The 23,169-nt window shown below is 37.3% G+C and overlaps 1 protein-coding gene across 1 annotated transcript; it reads left to right on the top strand.

Moving 5' to 3' along the window:
* The first annotated feature begins 57 nt into the window (after positions 1-57).
* LOC137571962 (NHL repeat-containing protein 2) lies at positions 58-18,612 on the top strand. Its single transcript, XM_068283736.1, has 3 exons — positions 58-327; positions 388-1,598; positions 17,796-18,612. Exons 1-3 carry the CDS (start codon positions 132-134, stop codon positions 18,552-18,554), a joined length of 2,166 nt encoding a protein of 721 aa, XP_068139837.1. The 5' UTR covers positions 58-131; the 3' UTR covers positions 18,555-18,612.
* The last annotated feature ends 4,557 nt before the right edge of the window (positions 18,613-23,169 follow it).

The following is a 23,169-nucleotide window of genomic DNA, read 5'->3' as shown; positions in this document are numbered from 1 at the left end:
CGATAATAGATGGTGCTCACAATAAATCGGGAAGTTGTCGTCACCACCCATTGTTGCTGTGTTGTAATTAACTCGGTTTACTGAAATACATTTCAACTTAGGCAGCCTGTCGATCAGTTTCTTTCGAAAGAATGAATTGCACTCATGACCTGTCTCCAATTGATATAGTTACATATGTAACGGAGGAGTTGCAACAAAACTATAAAAAAAGTTCTAGTCCTAAAGAAAAGGCTAAATTATTTGATGATTTTTTTGATAGGTGGGCTAATTCTAAACATGATATTTCCATTGCAAGGCTAAAATCCATTAAATTCGACTTTGCAGCTGGTAAGTTCAGGGGCCAATGGTAAAATATATTTAATTACTTAGTATAATGTTTGCATGTAGATTTGGATTGGTTTAATGTCAGTCAAGCGTTGTCGCTGCGGCAATTGCACGGAAAAATAGTTCTGCTGGACTTCTTTACCTACTGCTGCATTAACTGCATACACGTTTTGCCTGATTTGTATGCCCTGGAAAATCGATTCCCTATTGAAAAGGGACTCGTCATTGTTGGTGTTCATAGTCCCAAGTTTGAAAACGAACGCATGGCCACTAATATTTTATCAGCTGTTCAGCGGTATGGCATCACACATCCTATTGTCAACGACTCACATTCGGAATTGTGGCACGCTTTAGGCATTCGTTGCTGGCCGTCAATCCTGTTATTAAGTCCAAATGGTGTACCCATGCTATTACTGATGGGTGAGGGCCATGGATCATTCCTTCAAGAGTTTATAGAGGCGGCGCTGTCCTTTTTTGGACGCCACAAAAATATTGAGAACTTTAGTTTGCCATTAAAGCTGTCTGAAGATATGCAACCAGCATCCAACTTACGGTTTCCAGCTAAAATAGCTAGAAGTCAGCTTGGTCATCGCTATGCGATAGCAGATGCTGGTAACAATCGTGTGCTTGTTGTTTTAAATAATGGTGTTGTTGAGTATAAAATTGGAGGATTTGAGAGCGGTTTTATTGACGGCGACTTTGCAACATCGCGGTTTAATAATCCTCAGGGAATTACATTTCTCGATGAAGATACGCTAATCGTAGCCGATACTAAAAATCACGCATTGCGACAAATTTCTTTACGAGCTGGATTTGTTGAAACACTAGTTGGGACAGGACACCAGTGCAGCGAACGCACAGGTGGACGTACAGGGCCACTACAATCCATTTCGTCTCCCTGGGATGTCGCAATTTTCCGCACGCGGGACATGGATATGTCTTTTCATCTCGATGAACGTAACGTGTTGGAAAAAACAATCATCCTAATTTCTATGGCTGGTACACACCAGATTTGGGGTTATTTTCCCGAAGGAATTATATGGTGGAAATTTCGCAAATTTGAGCCACGATGTTGCGTTTCGTTAATTGGAAACGGCTTGGAGGAAAATCGCAACAATTCGTATCCACAAAACGCGGCATTTGCTCAACCATCAGGCATTGCCATGGCTGAAGATTTCTTGTTTATTGCGGACAGTGAGAGTTCCAGTATTCGGAAAGCATCAATGCTTGATGGAAAGGTGATGCCTGTGGTTGGGGGAGATCGGAATCCTCTGGTAAGTGGAATGTTGGGTATACCTTATATACCATTGCACATAAGGCGAACAAAAGTGCACCCTAACTTTTACCCTTGCAGCCTTTGGCCATAAATGTACGCACATACAGTGAGTCAAAAAAGTATGTGCACAGAGAGAGAGAACGGAGAACGGATTTTTCGTTCCAATAAGTGCCACACATGTTAGATGGGACTTAAATCCAGTGATTGGGGAGGTGTTTTGAACGGCTTGCAATGATATATGAGCCACTCCTGCACAAAATAAGACGAATGTTTTGGTCATTATCTTGCTGAAACTGTCAATTCCCGATAAGATTTTTTTCCAAATAGAGTTAAACGATCAGTTTTCGGATCTCCAAAGAAATTTCTGCACCTCTATCAATTTTTGCCCATGTCTTCTTAATTTAATTTAATTTATGCCTTCCTGACAAAATACACGTCGTCGTGTGTTGTCTTAACTCAACCACATAAGTGACAACGCTTCAGGATTCAAAGGCTCTATGGATATTTCAATACATTTTTATTTGATATTCTTATTCATTATGTAACATAATTCAAATCAGTTTTAACTTCATTCTTATCATAGCATAGTTACATTTTTATACTCTTGCAGAGGGTATTATAAAATTGATCAGATATTTGTAACGGACAGAAGGAGATGTTTCCGACCCCATAAAGTATATATATTCTTGATCAGCCTGAGAAGCTGAGTTGATATAGCCATGTCCGTCCGTCTGTGCGTACGCGTTTTACTCAGCCGTCTTAGGAGCTATCGGGCTGAAATTTTTTTTCGGGGGTTTTTATTACCCGGCAAAAATAAAGTATGAAAACCATAAGGATCGGACCACTATATCATATAGCTCTAAAAGAACTAGAAAAAACAAAGAAGCTAACATCGGCTATGCCGAAGTTTGTATACCCCTGCAGTCCTTGGTAATAATAATTTTACATGTTCAAAATTTGTTTTCTGCAACTCAATTCATCAATATAAAAACAAAACAATTTTACTTTCATATTATCACATATGTAAATTTCACAGCATACTCGATTTTTGCAACTTCCATTGTGCTGTCTCTGTCTTTACATAACTCATCGAGTAGTTGATTATTTGGTATTGCTTTTAAACATTCATGAGAATACTTATACTTTCAATTACATGTTAAAGATTTTAGTAAATATCTGTCTCCATCCAATGCTTCAATTATCTCAAATGGACCAATAAATTTAGGACCAAGTTCAGTTTGATGACGTTCTTCGTTTTTGAGCATTACGTGATCACCCACATCGAAATTTACTATTTTTGCTTTATTTTTATCAAAACTATTTTTGTCGTATTTTGCTTGAGTTTCCATATTTTTTTAGCCTCCCATCTCAAATTTTCTTTGTCTACTTCACCATTGTTATCTTCGTTTATTGGCAACAAGCCAAAAGGTCGAGCTTCCTTCTCAATAAATAATTCTAAAGGGCTAAACTAAGCCACACTATTAATCGTGCAATTCATTGCTAGCTGCACTTCAACCAACGCATCCTGCCATGATCTCTGACTAGTTTCGACAGCAGTCTTACTTAGCAAACATAGCAGGCTACTCATGACCCGTTCTACCTGACCGTTTGCTCCACTGCCACCCGTAGCAATTAAATGTAGATTTATTGTAAATTAAAGCCAATCTTCTTACTATATATGTATAGCTACTAGGCCTTAAGCAAACAAATGGACTAATTTTTTTTGTTTAAATCTACTTATGTGTATTTATCTGAGTTTCCTAGATGGGATCGGGTGGACAATTGCATATACTATGTAGTGAACAAATGTTTAAAATCCTATGTAGTAAGTAGGGTACTTTAGGCTTGGTTTTTGAAATTTTGATTTTTTGTAGTATGGGGTAAATTGGTAAGTTTGACGCTTTTGCTATTAAAGTGAATGTTTTTGCTGTCATAAATTGAGTTCTTATTTCGATTGGCAACAATTCTGCTTCGTATAGTAGATTTTTAATGGGAGTAGTTCGATACGCTCCTAAGGCGAATCTTAGTGCAGCGTGGTAACAAGTTTTGAGTCTGACTAGGATTGATGGAGGGCTGTTTCCGTAGAAGGGTAGGAAATAATCTATCTTTGACATAAGAAGTGCTTTAATCGTGAGAATTAAGGTTTTGGTGTCACAATTGTATCTTTGGTTTGATAACCATTTGATAATGTTGAGCCTTGTATTCAACTGTGTAGTGAGGTTTTTAATGTGGATGGATGGTGCAGTTTCTTTTTCGGCATACGTGAAGCTGGTTGCATTTCGGAACTGAAAGCTTAGCCCCAGAGTACTTGTACCATTTTTCAATATCTACGAATAAAGGGTTAATGTTTGGGGTTGCCGAGTTTTTTCTTAACTTTTTTACGATCGTGAAGTCGTCTGCATAAAAAAAAGGGTAAATTCCTTGTGGATGGATACCGTACGGCAAAGTCTATTGTATGCGATTAAGAAAAGGATGACTGATAAGGGAGATCCTTGAGGGATTCCATTATGTAAGGTTTTACTTTCTGAGGTTGAATTGTATACTTGCACTTTCATTTTCCAGTTCGTTAGAAAGTTTTTTATATAGTTCAGAATTTGTGGGCCAACCTTCCATTTGTGTAGTTCATCTATCACCGTGTGGATTCCTATTTTATCATAGGCTTTTTCAAAGTCGGACTTATGATTAACATACATATGATTTTTTTTTTTAAGAAGAAATTTGATAGTCTAACACTGCTAGGCAGTCAGATATTGACTTGCCTTTTCGGAAGCCGAGTTGGCGATTGTCGATTAGCTTGTTGTTGTTAGCAAGCCACCACAACCGGTTTGAAACGATCTTGTCTAACACTTTGGAAAACATGGGTTAAGTGAAATCGGTCGATATGAATTAATGGACTGGTCTTGTTGCCTTGTGGTTTTAGAATGGGAATTTTCTTGCTGGTTTTAAATTGTTGGGGTATGTGTTGTATGAGGATATTGTTGTACAAGTTGAAGAGTCTTTTAGTGAAAAAAATATTTATGTTTTTATACCATACACCCATAGAGTGAAATGGTATATTAAAGTCGCCAAAATGTATGTAACAGGCAGAAGGAAGCTTCTGCGACCCTATAAAGTATATATATTCTTGATCAAGATGAACAGCCGAGTCGACTAGCCTTGTCCGTCTGTCCGTCCGTCCGTCCGTATGAACACGCAGATCTCGGAGAGTATAAGAGCTAGAGCCACCAAATTTGGTATGTATACTCGTGTATTATGTACATATATAGAGTTAATTGGAATTTCGGCCACGCCCCCTTACTCCCCCAGGAATCACATAAAACTGTTTTTCTTAAAAAGTATAACAGCTAGAGACATCAAATTTAGTATGCAGACTAGTTTAATAGACGCAGAAACTGGCTATTTAAAAATTTTACAACGCCTACTTCCGCCCCCGCAAATTAAACAAAACTGATTTTATCAAAAACAAACAAAGCCAAAGTCACCAAATTTAGTATGTATACTGGCTTAGTATGCGCGCAGAGTATATATATTTTCATATTTTGCCACGCCCACTTCCGCCTCCATAATTTAGAAAAAACCGATTTCCTCCTGTAGTTTTTTGACTATCGCAATCAAATTCGGCAGTCTAATTAATCTTATCTATTTCTACAAAACTGCCAAATTTTATTGAAATCGGACTAGAAACATGCAAAATATGCGTATGAACGTATTTTACTAAGCGCTCCACAAGGCCAGAATTGGCCGTTGGCTAGTAGCGGCGCTAGAGTGCCCGTGTGTTCGTAGATTGAGCGAGATAGCACATACTATGAAACATGTAAAAACAATTTAATAGACATACATTTAGTTTTCGAAATTTGAAATATTTGTTTCACCTGGTGTTTGGTATACCCAAGTCGACGAGTCGACTTACTTGCTTCATTTTGTTTGTTATAGCTGCGTAGGATGAGTTGCTTGCGATATGTCGTTCGTTGTAAATATTACGAGCTGACTTTATGTTGTTCAGTGTTCCATGCTCAGAGACTTCAACTTCAATTAAATTATTAAGCGAGCCAAGCGTTATCAAATTCATTGCTTGTGAAAGTATTTTAGTTTTGACAAGGATAGAGCCGTTTCGTAGGGTTTTACACTCACTAATCTCATAATTGCAAATATTGTCAATGAATTTGTTAATTAAGAAGGGTGAAACATTTGCAAAACTATCGCTACTATTTTTTCTTGTTATTATGAGAAATTTAGGTCCAGCTGAGATGTTTTTTAATTGTTTTGTTTTGTCAACGGTAAAAAAGGTTTTGGAGTGGTGCTGTGTTTCGGTCGGGCGGTTTGTAGTTTGTTGTTAGTAGATTTAATTTTAGTTTCGTTTAGATTTTGATTTTTGCTTTACGCTTGCGGTTTTGCTGTAGGCTCGACTGTTTGCGATGAATGCAGAGTAGAAAAATGTAAATGTATATTAATTTTTTGAGATGAGCAAAATTCGCGGAAACTTTTACTTGCGAAACTGCGTCCTTGATCTGCTATAATTCGAGTGGGTAAACCAAATAAAGATACGGCTGATTTTACAGCCTTAATGCAGCTTTCAGAATCTATATTTAGTGTGTGATAAAAATAAACAAACTTGGTGAAAGCATCTATAAGAACGATGACATGTTCCGTCAAATCATTTTTACCACTCATTTTGCCTGTAATGTCAATATGTATCGTATGCCATGGTATTTCTACTTTAGGAATAGGATGCAGTTCGAATTGCACTTTTTCCATAAGTGGCTTAGATACTTTACATGTGATGCATTTTTTTACAAACCTACGCACATATTTGGACATATTTGGTCGCTCGTTCAAAATTTGTATCAGTATAGCCGCAGACGTTTCTATGCCAACAAAGCGTTGCACGAAGAGTTCTTTGAATTGTGCTCATGTAATGCCAGGAAAGCATATTTGGGACAGCCATTGTGATGCGCTTCCCTCTAGCGCCTTACTCAAAGTTATCACCAGGATGCTTCCATCGGGCATTTTATCAGCAAATATGAAATCCACTGTCGTACACCAAGCTGTGGCATCTGCTCCAGCTCCCTCAGGATTAAATTTTGGCAGAGTTATGTTTTTCCTTTTCATCAGTTGGCGGAGCCCTTGGTGTCTGCATATTTTTAATGATCTCCAAAAGGTTGTTGTTTTGCACTTGTAAAGCTGCGAAGTATGCATCGGTGATATTTGTAGGCAAAGCAGATCCCACTTCTGATTTCGCAGAGCCGTTTATTTCTGCTTGCTGGTCTGCCACTTTTAGAGTGAAGTGAATTCCAACCGGCGCATACAATTGTCTGAACGCAACTACCTCGCATTCTCTGATCACGCATCGACCTCCCTCTTTTTACACGCCAAGCTGGACTACACTCGGCGACAGCGCGACAACGCCGTCGCCTCACTCGTACGTTGTAGTCAAATTCTATTAATCATTTCACAATATCCCAAACTCATTGCACAGCTTGGTCTGGCCAACACAGTGGTCAAACTATGTTCATAATGTGACAGACACGTACAGTGTCCAAAATACGTCCATTATGCGACATATGTATCTTTAAATCAATCAACAAACAAATATTTCTTAGTACTACAAACGTTTATTGATGGCCATATGTATGTACATACATACACGCGTGTTCGTCTTGATTGCTAACTAAAACGGGGGGGAGCCCTGAATTCGTTTTATTATTTTAGAAAAAGTTTTCGTTTGAAATCACGGATAATAGAGGTAATCACGGTTAATAGTGACAATGTAACAAACTCAAATTCATCCCGGATAATAGGGGTGTGTCCATTTAATGGGAGACCGGATAATCGGGGTCCAAGTGTATTTCAGCACGCATACACATATTGTTTATGTTTTTAGTTTATGTCTGATAATTTCGAGCAGAACTAAGGCAAAGAAGTTTTAAATATTGTCCACAAAAGGTCAATTATGATGTTTATTGAGAACTTCTTTATCTTTTTTTTGTTATAACACTAAGTGATATAGTCCTGACCAGTATCATAATTTATTTCAATAAATTAAAAACCAAGTTTCATCCCCTTATCTTTAAAAAGAAATTTTTTCTTTCAACAACTTTAAATGATTTTTATTTATTTCAAATAATTAAGTGTGAAAAGTCAAAAAACAGTTTTTTTTGTTGTACAGACCCGTGCCAAGAGAGCCTTTGGTGTTTGGCGATCAGCATACAGAAAGCTCCGCGGCACAAGCCACGGAATGAGCTTTCGCGTACAAGCTTTGGCATCGTTTCTTTATTCCTTTTTACTTTGATTCTTGGCGGCAAGCGCAGCAGAAAATATATCAAACAACACTTGAATAAAGTATTAATTAATTTGTAAAAATCGAAATAACTTGACATTTCTAATTGCTGGAATACGGGGTTGATACATTGGCGACGAGGTAAAAAGGAGGAAACACAGAGAAGAAGGAAAACGCGGCCTAGAAAAAAAAGAGAAGTGAGGTTATACACGAAAGCAACGCGTTGTGCCAGACGCGGCCATAAGCAAAAATTAGAAAAAAAGATATATGAATACGTACATGTAAGTATACAAGAGTAAGGGAAACAAAAAATAAATAAATTATCTGCATTTGACAGAGGCTGAGTCGAGAGAGTGCAAAGGCGACTCTAAGACAAGCCAAGAGAAAAAAAAAGCAAACAGCTGAGCAAGGCAGAACTAACGCCCGTGCAAGCTGAAAATATCTGGAAAATAACAGAAGTTGTACACAGGATGGCTGTCCAAGCGAAATCATCTGAAAAGAATCAGAGGCTGACCACGAAATAAAGTGCAAGCTAAAACAAATCAGCAGGATGGCTGAAATTAAACCATTTCTGTGCGCCAACATAGAAAAATCGTTGTGGCGCAACGAGTGGGAGAAATGGCTTCGGTATTCAATATCTATGTGGACACAGAAGAAATTTCATCGGTAATTAAAAAGCGGAACAAATTACTGCATCTCGGCGGACCACAGCTACAACAGGTGGTGTACAGTCTTCCAGGCGCGTTAGTGCCATACGATGCGACAATGGAAAATGATGTATTTACTCCACTGGTGGACAAATTAAATGAATATTTTTCACCGCAACGTAACGCCGTATTCGAAAGGCACATGTTTCGCAGCATGGTGCCCCGCCAAGGTGAGTGTTTTGCCGAGTTCTTCCTGCGGCTAAGACAACAAGCCAGTAAATGTTTTTTTTGGAGCCACCAAGATCGAAATAGAGGAAATCTGCATCGCTTTTTTTCTGCGTTGAAAAAGAAGCTATTAGAAGCGGAGTTCAAGCTGTAGGAGATAATAAATACGTGCACAGTTGAAGAGCAAGTGAATCAGCAGTCAGAGGCAATGGTGATTCCGTCGGATGCCGAAATTGTGAAGAAAATTGGCGTCCAAACAAAAAGAAATGACAGGACGAATGATGTGTGTGGCCGGTGTGGAGCAGCAGACCATGATGAACGCAGTATGGCAAGCCCAGCAAGAAACTCAAAATGTAATAAATGTTCCAGGTTCAGACATTATGCTCGGATGTGTAAGACCACATTGAAGAGACGTTTTGGAACACCATATGATAAGTGTCACAACGACAACAGTTGGTCGAACTGTTTTAAAATAACTGGTGAACCAGAAGGAGAAGAAACCGTATCATGTCTTGTTGGGGGATCCCAGCTGCAAATGATAATTGACTCCGGATCACGGTACAACCTGATAGGCCGTGGCATTTGGCTGCAACTGAATAGGGTACATGCGACAGTGTTCAATGTTCGTACCAACTCGTCTACCCATCTTCAAGCCTATGCTTCGGGTGACGTGCTGAGGGTGACTAACGTTTTAAAGCTCCGATAAGAATTCAGGAAAGACCAGAGTTGATTGCTACATTTTAGGTAATTGAAAATAGTAGACAACCGTTACTAGGACGGGACACAGCCGTACAACTCAACATCCTAGAATTTGGTTTAGGCGTAAATAGAGTGGATTCGTGCGCACATTTTTCGAAATGGAAAGCTTCTCCTGTGAGATTGGCCATAGACCACAATGTGAGACCAGTGCAGCAGCCAATGCGGAGATTTCCGACTGCGTTACAAGACCAAATTGCAGAAAGGATAAGACAGGCTGTGCAGCAAGACATTATAGAGCCAGTCCATGGACAGAGTTCATGTTGTAATTGCGTATAAAGGAAGCAGCGAGATAAGGCTATGTCTGGACATGCGAAGGGCGAATTTGGCTATCTCGAGGAAAAACTACCCACTGCCAACATTCGACATGTTCATGACCAAACTACGGGAGGCGAGATGTTTTTCCAGACTGGATTTGAAAAATGCTTATCACCAATTGGAGCTCTATGAGTCAAGTCGGCAGATTACCACATTTATTACACACAAGGGACTATTTCGATATCAAAGACTGTTTTTCGGAGTTAACTCGGCTCCAGAAATTTTCCAGATGCGGCTTGAGGAATTGTTAGCAGGCTGCTCCAATGGCCTGAACTAAATTGACGATGTCATCGCTTTCGGCAAAAACGAAGAAGAACACGACAATGCGCTAACTGCGGTTCTGAAAATTATTGATATCCACAACGTTGTTTTAAATAAGCAAACATGTATGTACAAAACAACGAAACTCAAGTTTCTTGGCCATATTCTATCGGACCATGGTATCGAAGCGGATCCGGAGAAAGTTAAAGTGATTACAGACTTTCCTGCTCCGAAAACTAAGGAGGAGACAAGGAGTTTCCTGGGCCTGGGGGAAATTTATACCCGATCTCGCCAACACGACGGAGCCACTCAGAAGATTAATAAAGGCGAATACCAAATTCGATTGGACCAACAAAGAACAGCAAGCCTTCGATACGTTAAAGAAACAAGTCGTCGAGGTGACAAAGCTGTCATACTTCAATAAAAATCTCCGTACAACGACCATCATATCGTATCGTTCGCTAAAAAAAACCTAACTGATGTTGAGAAGAGATATTCGCAAACGGAAAAAGAAAGCTTGGCATTGGTATGGTCAGTGGAGAAGTTTTACTAATACCTAGCAGGACTGGAATTCGATCGGATAACGGATCATAAGCCATTGGAATCCATTTTCAAACCAACTTCGAAACCACCGGCACGTATCGAACGTTGGTTACTTCGCCTACAGTCCTACCGATTCCGAGTCATCTATAAAGCAGAAAAGGAAAACATCGCAGATTCCGTGTCGCGTCTTTGTCAACTTACAGAAGCGGTAGCTTTCGAATGGCAGGATGAGCAAAATATCTTTCAAATTGTAGCCAAAGGAGTACCAAAGTCTCCAACCATATCGGAAATCATGGAAAAAAAATATGCAGGACGAAGAAATAATTGAACCAATGACCTATCTTTGCACCAACTCATGGGAGGCGAACTCATCCAGTCCATATTATACGTTCCGATGGGAGTTATCAACAGTTACGTACTGTACTCTTACGCGGAACGAAAATAGTTATACCAACAATACTACGATCGCAAGTGCTCGAACTGGCTCACGAGGGCCATCCGGGTGAATCGGCTATGAAACGAAGATTACGTTCAAAGGTGTGGTGGCCAAGGATCGACCGGGAAGTAGAAGGATTTGTTAAGGCCTGTAGAGACTGCATCTCCGTATCGCTAGCAAGTAAACCAATGTGTTGCATCTGACTTACTAGGACCTTTACCGAGCAACGACTATGTACTGGTGTTGATCGACTATTTTTCCAGATACATGGAATTGAAGTTTATAAAAACCATTTCGTCGAAGGTGCTAATCGAGCAAATGGATGAGATATTTTCTCGTTTGGGAATACCACGAACGCTGAGAACCGATAATGGTCGCCAATTCGTAAGTAACGAATTCAAGATTTTTGTCGGACCAACGGTAACACCCAAATAACGACACCACCATATTGGCCACAGGCGAATGGCGAAGTTGAAAATATGAACAAGTTTTTGGTGAAACGCCTTAAAATTGCGAGGTCGAAAGGGAAAGATTATAAACGAGAGATCCAAAACTTTGTCATGATGTACAACCTAACATGACATGGAACCACAGGAGCAGTTCCTTCGGAATTGATGTTTAACCGAATCATTAGAGACAAGATACCGGATGTTCGAGACGTTGTGGGTGATGTCGGCGAATCCTCGGAAAGAGACTTGGATTGCTGGAACAAACAGAAGGGAAAAGAGAAAGCAGACAAGGGAAGAGGCGCCAAAGCATAGGATATCCAACCCGAAGACATAATTGTGCTGAAGAATGTCTTGTGTCCACATAAGCTGACACCTACGTTTGATACAACCGAGTACGTGGTAGTCAATAGGAAAGGGAATATAGACCAACTGCAAGGAGGAGGGGAAACGCTAACCAGAGATGTGAGACATTTAAAAAAAAATCCAGTGACAGGTACCCATGAAGCTGCACCGACAACCGATAGTGTTCAGGGCACCAGCACATCTAGACAAACGTCTCAAGCACCGGAAAATGAAGCCTGCGCTCAGGACGAGGGATTGAAGCTGAAGCTGAAAAACATTGGAGGGATGTGGAGACCCGTGCCAAGAGAGCTTTCGGTGGCCGTCGATTAGCATACAGAAAGCTCCGCGGCACAAGCCACGGAATGAGCTTTCGCGTACAAGCTTTGGCATCGTTTCTTTATTCCTTTTTACTTTGATTCTTGGCGGCAAGCGCAGCAGAAAACATATCAAACAACACTCGATTAAAGTATTAATTAATTTGTTAAAATCGAAATAACTTGACATTTCTAATTGCAGTTGGAATACGGGGTTGATACAGTTGTTATTACAACAAAGGTGGACTTTACAATTACTGCTTTTTGACATTGGTGTCGCTGTCTTGCACAATTTGCAACGTCCCTTTTCACCAAATATTACCTAATGTTCTACATTTTCATAACGCTGGGAGATTGAAGGATCGGCTGGGACTTGATCCTTTTAGACAGTTGGGAAGACACGCCACTTGATGTGGAGCTCAGGGTTGCTTCAGAGCTAGCCCTGTCAACACTCGACGGTCGACCCCTCTTTTTTTCGTACGAAGTATTAATTGTAAGCATCTCATGAGCAATTTCTAATTAAAATTTAATTCGGGGATAATGCTGTTGCCTCGGATTTGCCAATTTAAGATTCTTTCTGTACAATAGCCACGCGTTTGTAACAGATGTTCCAAGAAACGAATAAAAAATTCTTATGTACCACTTCCTTGAACGATGGTTGACCTTGTAAAGCTCCATTAGCATATCGGCTAAATCTACTCCTCTCATACCTTATTGTAAGAAGCAAAAGTGGCTTGTTGTCAAACCATTTCATACATAAAAGCTCCCCTTGCACGCTTTTTATGAGGCTCAGCTGGGTTGTATTGCTTGAATGCCGATCGACCTGAAATAAAAAATGTAATTTGCTTTGATGTTCTTGCTGGGGTAGCATAACAAAATTTTCCTTGAGATCGTTTAGTAAAGGACGTATTTTATACAGTTTATCATAATTCATTAAGCCTAAGCTCTAAGCCGTGTTCTTACATAGCAAACAAATCTTTTTGATTTGCGATCAAATTGCTAACTTTCCTATTAAAAAATGTGGAGAAATATACTTCTGGCGTCATCAAATCGGAGACTTTCTCAGCACTGTCTTTCCAACTAATATCTGGAGGTAAAAATGGATTGTTTCTCCACTTTAGTGTCTTAGGGTCAACTTTTTCAAAGCAATTATTCACAACAACAGAAGGTCAATGTCTACAGATTCCCCTCTTTCCACTATTTCTCCCAAATTTTTCTCTAGCACTGCAGAAATATGATCAAACACAGCGCCAAACGTTGCCCACAAGCAACACTAAACTTTAAAAATTACTCACCTAATTATTTATTTATGATTATCAAATCTAACTTCAGATCCGCTAATTTAAGTCTATACCTAAATATATTGCATATATACTTTGTATATAATATATGTTTTAAATATGTAAAGCCGTTACTTAAAAAACTAATAATTTTCACATGAAATTTCTCTTCGATGCACGTGCATCTTACTGAAAATAACTTTGCCAAATGATCTTAAAGTATTTTTTTCACATATTTTGGGTACATACTTAAAAGTACCTTTATCACTGCGAAAGAGCAGACAAAAACAAAAGAAGAGCAAATGGTACGCTCTTAAACAGCTGATGTTGCTCACAGGCAACGCTGGGTTCGAAAGGGTTAAGAATATGCGGTCGGAAACGTCTTCTACTTTGCCTTACAAACACGTGACCAATTTTTGATTGGTAAAATAAATTATAGCGGGCTTCTGTTTATGTTGGTTGTAGGTTTGTATCTGATTTAATTCATTGCTATTTCGTTTAACTTAAGTCTAATATTGTTACATGTAACTACAATGGCGACCACGAATATTTGACGTTTTTATTCCTTTGCAGAGGGTACTCTAAAATTGTTCAGATGTTTGTAACGCAGAGAAGACGTTTCCGACCCCATAAAGTATATATATTCTTTATCAGCATGAGAAGCTGAGTCGATATAGCCATGTCTGTCGTCGCGTATGCGTTTTACCCAGCCGTGTTGGAAGCTATTAGGATGAAACTTGGTATTTGAGCTACTTATAGCCCGGACAAAGTATGAAAATCAAGTGTATTGGACCACTATATCATATACATAGTTATAGAAACATACATAGGTGAAGAAGTTGAAATATCTCTATAAAATTAACTAATATGATAGTCTTGGATATTAAACAAGTCACAGTCAATATAAATCGACAGCGCTGCAGCCAGAATACTACGTCATTGATTGAAATCCACAGAGCAGCTGAACACACGCATACACACCCAGACACAACGATACAATTGCAGCATGCAGAATGGAGAAAAAAAAGGGAATTAATTTTTAAAATCTGTAAATTGACACAAAAAAGAATTTGGAACAAGTAAAATTATTATGGCCAAAGACTGCAAGGGTATAAAAACTTCGGCAGCCGAAGTTAGCTTCTTTGATATTATTTATTCATTTCGACACCTATTTCCGAAAAACTTTTTCTTCTACATGCTTGAAAGTAAAACAATCACGTTTTTCGGTTGGAAAAAAAAAATAGAATCGCTTCGTACCGTTTCAGTCAAACGAATTTTAAGTATCATAGATGTCAATTGTTGGTTTTAATATAATATTCTCCCTTAAAGGTCCAATAAATTTAATAACATTATATTCAGTATGGGTCGTGTCTTGCACCCCTCTAAGAAACTCTGGTAGTTCAATTGCACAGATCGCCAAATTAATGAATTGCTTAAAAGTATATATGCTTTCCGCTTTTCATTGTGAATTTAAGCAAGAAAATCAAGGTCGGAAACGCGTCACAACGTCAAAATAAGACGAGATCAATATGCTGGGATCGAAAAACACGCATTCCTTTCATCGGTGGAACTAAAAAATAAGTTGAATCCATCAATTAGTAGTATAACTATCCGGGCAAGATTGATAACAAAGCTGTTAAATTCATATAGTACTCGAAAAGAACCGTGCTTGAGCAAAAATATTAGGTTGGTTTAGGGAATATTAAAGAAAGTTATTTGATTCCATGGGATGTCATTGCCGCGAAGTGTTAAAAAATAATAAGGTTGGAACGACTAAAGACTAAGTAAGTCAAATATTTATATATATGTTTTTTTGAAAAAAATTAATATGTGCCTTGAACCACAAATTTGACCGTTCTTTTATCGATTACCGTTTCTATTTTATCTTCCAAGGGAATGAAAATAAATGCCTTCGTTTTTATATTTAACTTACTTTAAAAAATACAAAACATATTTTTATACCATACACCCATAGGGTGAAATGGTATATTAAAGTCGCTAAAATGTATGTAACAGGCAGAACGAAGCTTCTCCGACCCTATAAAGTATATATATTCTTGATCAGGATGAACAGCCGAGTCGACTAGCCTTGTCCGTCTGTCCGTCCGTCCGTCCGTATGAACACGCAGATCTCGGAGAGTATAAGAGCTAGAGCCACCAAATTTGGTATGTATACTCGTGTATTATGCAAATGTACAGAGTTAATTGGAATTTCGGCCACGCCCCCCTACGCCCCCAGGAATCACATAAAACTATTTTTCTTAAAAAAGTATGACAGCTAGAGACATCAAATTTAGTTTGTATACCCGATTAGTTAGCGCGCAGAAATTAATTGTTCAAACTTTTTGTCACGCCCCCTTACGCCCCCAGGAATCACACAAAAGAGTTTTTCTTAAAAAGTAAAATATCTAGAGACATCAAATTTGGTTTATATGCTCGTTTAGTTAGCGCGCAGAAACTGATTGTTTAAACTTTTTGCCACGCCCCCTTCCGCCCCCGGAATTTACATAAAACTGATTTCCTTAAAAACTATGATAGCTACCGACATTAAATTTGGTATGTAGACTATCTTAATAGACGCGCAGATATTGGCTATTTAAACATTTTGCCACGCCCACTTCCGCCCCCCAAATTAAACAGAACTGATTTTATCAAAAACTAACAAAGCTAAAGTCACCAAATTTAGTATGTATACTGGCATAGTATGCGCGGAGAATTTATATATTTTCACATTTTGCCACGCCCACTTCCGCCTCCATAATTTAGAAAAAACCGATTTTCTCCTGTAGTTTTTTGACTATCGCATTTAAATTCAGACTAATTAATCTTGTCTATTTCTACCAAACTACCAAATTTTATTGAAATCGGACGAGAAACATGCAAAATATGCGTATGAAAGTATATAACTACGCGGTCCACAAGGCCAGAATTGGACGTTGGCTAGTGGCGGCGCTAGAGTGCTCGTGTGTTTGTAGAGTGAGCGAGATAGCCCATAGTATAAGACATGTAAAAACAAGTTAATAGACATACATTTGATTTTCGAAATTAGAAATATTGGTTTCACCTGGTGTATGGTATACCCAAGTCGACAAGTCGACTTACTTGCTTCATTTTTATTCTTTGGTTTAGCGTTTTGATAATAAACCATTCAGTTTAAAAAATATAGAAATTTTCCAAAGACAGACAAAAAAGAAACTAATTCTATGCCGTTTCTATTATTTCTTCCAACACTGTATGTGCGTTTGTTAATTTATTATTAATATTAAAGAATAACACCACAAAAAAGCGAAAAACAGTAGTTAAGCGAGAGCGTAAAAAACGAGACCGACTTGGATAATTGAGAATATTTTAATATATTCTTGATCAGCATATCTGTTTGGTCTTTAAGCAATACTTGATATATGAATATTTATGACTTATTTTTGTTTTACATTTTTGTTTCGTTCTGTATATTTCTTTGGTGCATTTAATTTGGCAGTTCAAATAGACACGATGTTTATTCTTAACATTCTGCAAAGGGCCGCGAAAGGTGACGTTTTGGTTTTTTATAACCTTGCAGAGGGTATTATATATATTATACATATATTTACGACCCTCAAGTATATATATTCTTGGTCAACATGAGAAGCTAAGTCGATATAGCCATGTCCGTCTGTGCGTATGCGTTTAACTCAGCCATCTTAAGAGCTATCGTGCTGAAAGTTTTTTCTGTGCTTTTTTAATATCTGGAGCAGATCAAGTATGAGAATTATTAGGATCGGATAAATATAACACAAGTTACAGTCAATATAATAATCGCTGCTCTGCTCCCATCTCTGCCGGCAGCGCTGCTTGCTGTCTACTACGTCATCAACAGAGTACATGCATACACCCACAGACGCAACGCTACAAAAACTGTATGTGTATGCGTGCGTTGCTTTGCTTAGGGAATAAGGGAAGAAGAAGAACAAATTGTAGTATGAAGAGTAAAATTCTTTTGTTTTTATATAGATGAATTGAGTTGCAGAAAACAAATTTTGACCAAGTAAAATTATTATTGTCAAGGACTGCAAGGGTATATAAAATTCGGCATAGCCAAGTTTAACTTCTTTGATATTATTTGTTTTACTTTTGTGTTTCGTTTTGTATATTTCTTTGTTGCATCTGATTTGTTTAGTTCAGTTCAGATGAACACGAAGTTTATACTATAACAATATGCCCAAGGACTGCAAGGGTATATATACAAGCCGAAGCTAGCTTTTTTTTTATTATTGCACATAGATGGCTCATGTATTTTGTATGTACTTTTGATTTTGGGCACATAAAATAAAAAAAAAAATTGTTATAAAAAATATTTTGTCATTTCAGAATCTTTTTGCATTCGGTGATCTTGACGGAAAATTGTTCAACGCAAAACTCCAGCATCCTTTGGGTGTGGCTTATAATCATGTCAATGATAAGGTTTATGTGGCTGATACTTATAATCATAAAATTAAGGTTATCGATCCTGATACAAACACCATTTCTACATTATCCATAAGAAATAGTGAAGGAAATCCGATTTCTTTTAAAGAACCCGCTAGTATATGTTTATCGGCGGATGGAAATCAGTTGTTGGTGGCTGATACCAACAACCACACTATTGTGAACGTAGATCTAAAAACACTTTCATCTCAACCATTCTTACTGGACTTTAGCCGAGTTACCACCTCTAACCAGACTGAGATTAAAAATCAGTCCATGTTACTCAAAACCCTTCCGTTTTATCAGAAAAGTACTATAAACTTTATTATAAAGTTATCATCAAATCTGAAGTATGCAACTGAGTCTCCACAGAAGTGGTTGCTAACAAGCTTGAATAAAGGTGTCAAGGTAAATTCTACTAGTGGATGTTTGGACAAAGGATATGTTGAACTGCAAGTCGAGCTTGTCGATAACATTTTAATTGATAATAATAATCCAATATTTGTCATTCAGTTCCTGTTGAATCTATGTGACACAATGTATTGCCTTATGAAAAGGTTCTCCATTGTTATTAATCAAGAACGCACCAAGACCGCAGAGAAGACTCCCCAATTTCGACACGATATAAATATAAATATTGATCGTTCAAAAATAAGCTTATAGTTTCACTGACTTTCTAATCTATTTTACAGTTTTAAAATAAAATGTTTTACAATTTGTAGATTACAGTCCAATATTTTTGGAGATTTTATTAGCTAGCTCAGTGCCACCACCTGCTTTACACACGTCGGAATGCAAATTTTTTAGAATTAATTTAAATCTACCTCGTGAACCATCTATTGTTATTGTTGGAATAAAAGTGATTGATGGGCGAAGAGTGTGAGTTCCTTCTTCGTTTAGTTTAAAAAGGGCAGTACCCTGGCATTTTTGAATGCGGTCGATGTCTTCCAGTCTTCATTCTTTAGCACACTGAAAGAGTAAATTGAATTGGTTTAAGAATTAAGTGTCATTTTAAAATTTACCCTTAGCATGGTTTCCTAAGGAAAACGGTGCTACCCAACATTTGCGGCGGTCCTATTATAAAAACATGCTGTGTTCGGATGTAACAAAGGTAATTTTTTTTGGATCTGATGCCAAGGTATTTGTAAGACGGCAAACAAAATACTGCTTATGATCCAAAACAGACATAAAAGACCGTTAGGCACTAAGGTGAAAACATTATATTTGCTTTTATATTCTTCTTCAAGTGTCGGTTCGTTATGTTGACTAAAGGATAAAATGGGCGCCATCAACAAAGTAAATATCTTTAGCAAAACCATGCTTCCTTATGCCTCAGAAGAACTGCCTATCAGCAGGAAAACTAGTCCGAGCTGGCAAACACATGGTTAAGGGAATATTAAAGAGAACTGCTAGGTATAAACCAAAACCATAAGGAAAAGATCTAGGTTAAACCAAAACCATAAGGAAAAGATCTAGGTTAAATGGTATTCTACAAAACCAGCTATCTGTACCAAGTTAGTTGATTCCATGAGATGTCATTGCCGCGAAGTGTTAAAAAATAATAAGGGTGGAACGACTAAAGACTAATTAAGTCATATATTTACATATATATATATTTATTGAAAAAAAATTAATATGTGCCTTGAACCACAAATTTTACCGTTCTTTTACCGATTACCGTTTTCTATTTTATCTTCCAAGGGAATGAAAATAAATGCCCTCGTTTTTATATTTAACTTACTTTTAAAAATACAAAACATATTTTTTTTATTCTTTGGTTTAGCGCTTTGATAATAAACCATTCAGTTTAAAAAATATAGAAATTTTCCAAAGACAGACACAAAAGAAAATAAATTCTATGCCGTTTCTATTATTTCTTCCAACACTGTATTTGCGTTTGTTAATTTATTATTAATATTGAAGAATAACACCACAAAAAAGCGAAAAACAGTAGTTAAGCGAGAGCGTAAAAAACGAGACCGACTTGGATAATTGAGAATATTTTAATATATTCTTGATCAGCATATTTTTTTTCTTACTAAATTCTTGATCTGCATAAAAATCGGTGTCTTTATTGACATGTTCGTTGGTGCAAATCAGCTTCAAGTCTCAATTTGGAAAGCTACGATACATAAACTGCATGCCAATTGCAGCATGCATGTAACAAAGGCGGGAAAGAAGAAGAACAAGAAATGGAAATGATATTTAAAAGGTTTTGTCTGTGCATTGATGATTTGAATTACAGAAAAAGAGTTTGGAAAATGTCGCCAAATGTGACGTTTTGGTTTTTTATTTTTATAGTTAGTTGTCTTATACAAATTAATATTAATATTGTCATTAGTAAGATAACTGTTGTTAAAGAAGTATGACCAGCTACATGTGAGAAGTTAACCCTAGCAAATAAATGTTATGTTGCTTCTGTTCTGTTGTATTGTTTACCAAATTGGTTTACTAATACCGCCCAATGCTTAACAATTTTTGTTTCGGGATATCTACCCACTCCTGATGTGTATTACTGTGTTGACTTCTAGCTTCTTATATGGTGGAAACTTTAATTACCAACTACTTCTACCTCTCGGCTTAAGCCAATGTGACTTTTGCTTCACTGTTTTGACATTTCGCTGATAGCTGAAATTTGAGCGTTTATTCTGTTTAATTGTTGCACTTTTATGAACATTTTACAATATCTGCTCTTTTTGTACAGACTCTGACAATTTGTTACCGGAATGTATATTGACTCTTTTTTTTTTAGATAATCATTATTTAATTTAACCATTGCCATCTGAATATTCTCATTTTGTACTGGCTCTGGGATATATACATTTTCTTCCCCAGTTTTTACTTTACCTCCAAGGTGAGGTCCTGCTGGAGGAGTCAAAAGCTGACTTATTTCTCGAGTTTTGTGGGTAGGTTTGTTTTGATTGTATTTATTTTCACTTTTACCTTTCTCCTTCTTCCAACGCTTTTTAAAACCTGTGACATATATTGTTGTTGACACTACAGATTTATTACTTTTTGATTTGTTGCATTCCGAGACGATCCAACCAAATTGAGTATTTTGCCTAGTAGGACATCAATCTTTGTAGCTCCTTTTTTTATGATTTGGGTATATACGTTTACCCCCATTATTATATCAACCATACCAGGTTTATTAAAGGTATGATCAGCAAGTACTTAGGATCGCCATTTTTACATATCCACGCTTACCCTTTTTAATGGAAGAGCTTTCATTAACTTTGGCAACACAATTGCCCAACCTTAAGAAGTTCTTTCCATGGATTTCGCGTGTTCACATCTATTTTTACCTTATATTTTGATTTTTGGCCTTTATTGAGGACACGGCACTTATATCTGTATATTGTTTAATTTTCGTAATTTCAATATTTGAGCCGCCTCTTCAGACAAAATGGTGCTCTGTGAACCACTATTAATAAGGGCTCTTAGAGTCTTATATCCCCATTTACATTTTTTACTTGTATATGAGCTGTAGCCATCAGTGTTGATTGTGTCGTTACACAAGTATTAACTCTCCGGGTTTTCTTCAAAATGGAGTAAGGTATGGTGTCCCTTACTACACAATGAACAATCGGTTCCGCAAATAATTCTACAAACAGGTCCCAGGTCTCGAGGTTCTCTAGAAAATGTGGCTACCTGTATTTTTGGCAACACCAGTAGTTCGCCTCTCACGGTAACAATCGCAACATTCAAATTTTTCTGATCGTTTATTTTTTCTTCTAATGCCACACAGCTATTCTGAAGGTCGAACTCTAATTCTTTTATGATCTTTTTAAACGTTTCATTACAAATAAGTTCATCTGTATAAGCATTTACATTTTACCTGTTCTATTGTCTATCCTACATAAATGTTTATGTTTCTAGGATCTAGTGCTTCAAACTGCATTAACCTGGTATATAACTCTACCTGCTTCTCTAAAAACTTTCAAGCCTTATTAGTGAACATTTTGTCTTGTGCGTATATTAGGTTATCGATATAAGTATTTTTTTTCTTTCCCTACTCGATCATTGCAGTGATCTTTCTACCTAATATTTTGCATAGCTTTACATGCTATACTGCTATCGGGCAGATAGGATTCCGCTTAATTTCACAATATTACAAATTTTTTTTTGTTTGCGAACAATTTTAATTTATATGTTGGACGCTCTTTGTAGCGCTACCGGTCCCACTGCGTCCAGGGTCTGTTGGGGCGCCGGTATCGGTCCTCTTAGTGCAGGTGTACTCGCAATATCATGAGTGCAATGGTCCAGGGCCATTCGTCGGACATGGATTGTCTTTTTTAGCTCGACCCTCGACTCCCTCCGCCAAAAATACCACAGTTGTTCCACTAGCCAAACTGCCTTTATAATCGGACGCACGCACTTTTTATTTATTAAGCAATAATATTTTGCTTTTATTTTATACTCTGTCTCTTACCTCTGGTATGGGAAAACTGCAGTTGTTTTTTTTTTCTTGAAGGACCAAAAATGATCTATCCGGCTCGAAGGATCAGAAATGAAGGGGAATCTAGTACCACAACTAAAAACACGATCTTCATTCGTTGAACTCAAAATATGAACTGATTTTATTTACAAAAGTGTCGTGTATATAAATGAACTCATAAACTCTAATGTTTATATTTCATGCTCAGCGTTGGCGACTTGATATTGCGCCGTTGTTATAATCTTAAGTGCTTTTCCACAGAGTGTGGATGCATGTTCTGTTTGGTCTTTAAGCAATACTTGATATATGAATCTTTATGACTTATTTATGTTTTACTTTTGTGTTTCGCTTTGTATATTTGGTGAAGCCAGTTCAGATGAACACGAAGTTTATACAATAACATTATGAAATAGGACTGCAATGGTATATTTACAAGCCGAAGCTAGTTTTTTTTTATTATTTCAAATAGATGGCTCATGTATTTTGTATCTACTTTTGATTTTGGGCACATAAAATAAAAAAAAAATTGTTATAAAAAATATTTTTTCGTTTCAGAAATTGTTCAACGCAAAACTCCAGCATCCTTTGGGTGTGGCTTATAATCATGTCAATGATAAGGTTTATGTGGCTGATACTTATAATCATAAAATTAAGGTTATCGATCCTGATACAAACACCATTTCTACATTATCCATAAGAAATAGTGAAGGAAATCCGATTTCTTTTAAAGAACCCGCTAGTATATGTTTATTGGCGGATGGAAATCAGTTGTTGGTGGCTGATACCAACAACCACACTATTGTGAACGTAGATCTAAAAACACTTTCATCTCAACCATTC

The sequence above is a fragment of the Drosophila tropicalis genome, unplaced genomic scaffold (assembly GCF_018151085.1).
Source record: "Drosophila tropicalis isolate 14030-0801.00 unplaced genomic scaffold, ASM1815108v1 contig_1024, whole genome shotgun sequence".
NCBI classification, from domain to species: domain Eukaryota; kingdom Metazoa; phylum Arthropoda; class Insecta; order Diptera; family Drosophilidae; genus Drosophila; species Drosophila tropicalis.
The sequence above is the reverse complement of the archived record's forward strand: the minus strand, read 5'-3'. Positions and strand labels throughout refer to the sequence as shown.

Coding starts and splice junctions, on each gene's coding strand:
- LOC137571962 (XM_068283736.1), top strand. CDS start 132: ATGAATTGCACTCATGACCTGTCTCCAATTGATATAGTTACATATGTA. Junction 328..387: donor TAAATTCGACTTTGCAGCTG/GTAAGTTCAGGG, acceptor GTTTGCATGTAG/ATTTGGATTGGTTTAATGTC. Junction 1,599..17,795: donor GGGGAGATCGGAATCCTCTG/GTAAGTGGAATG, acceptor TTGTCATTTCAG/AATCTTTTTGCATTCGGTGA.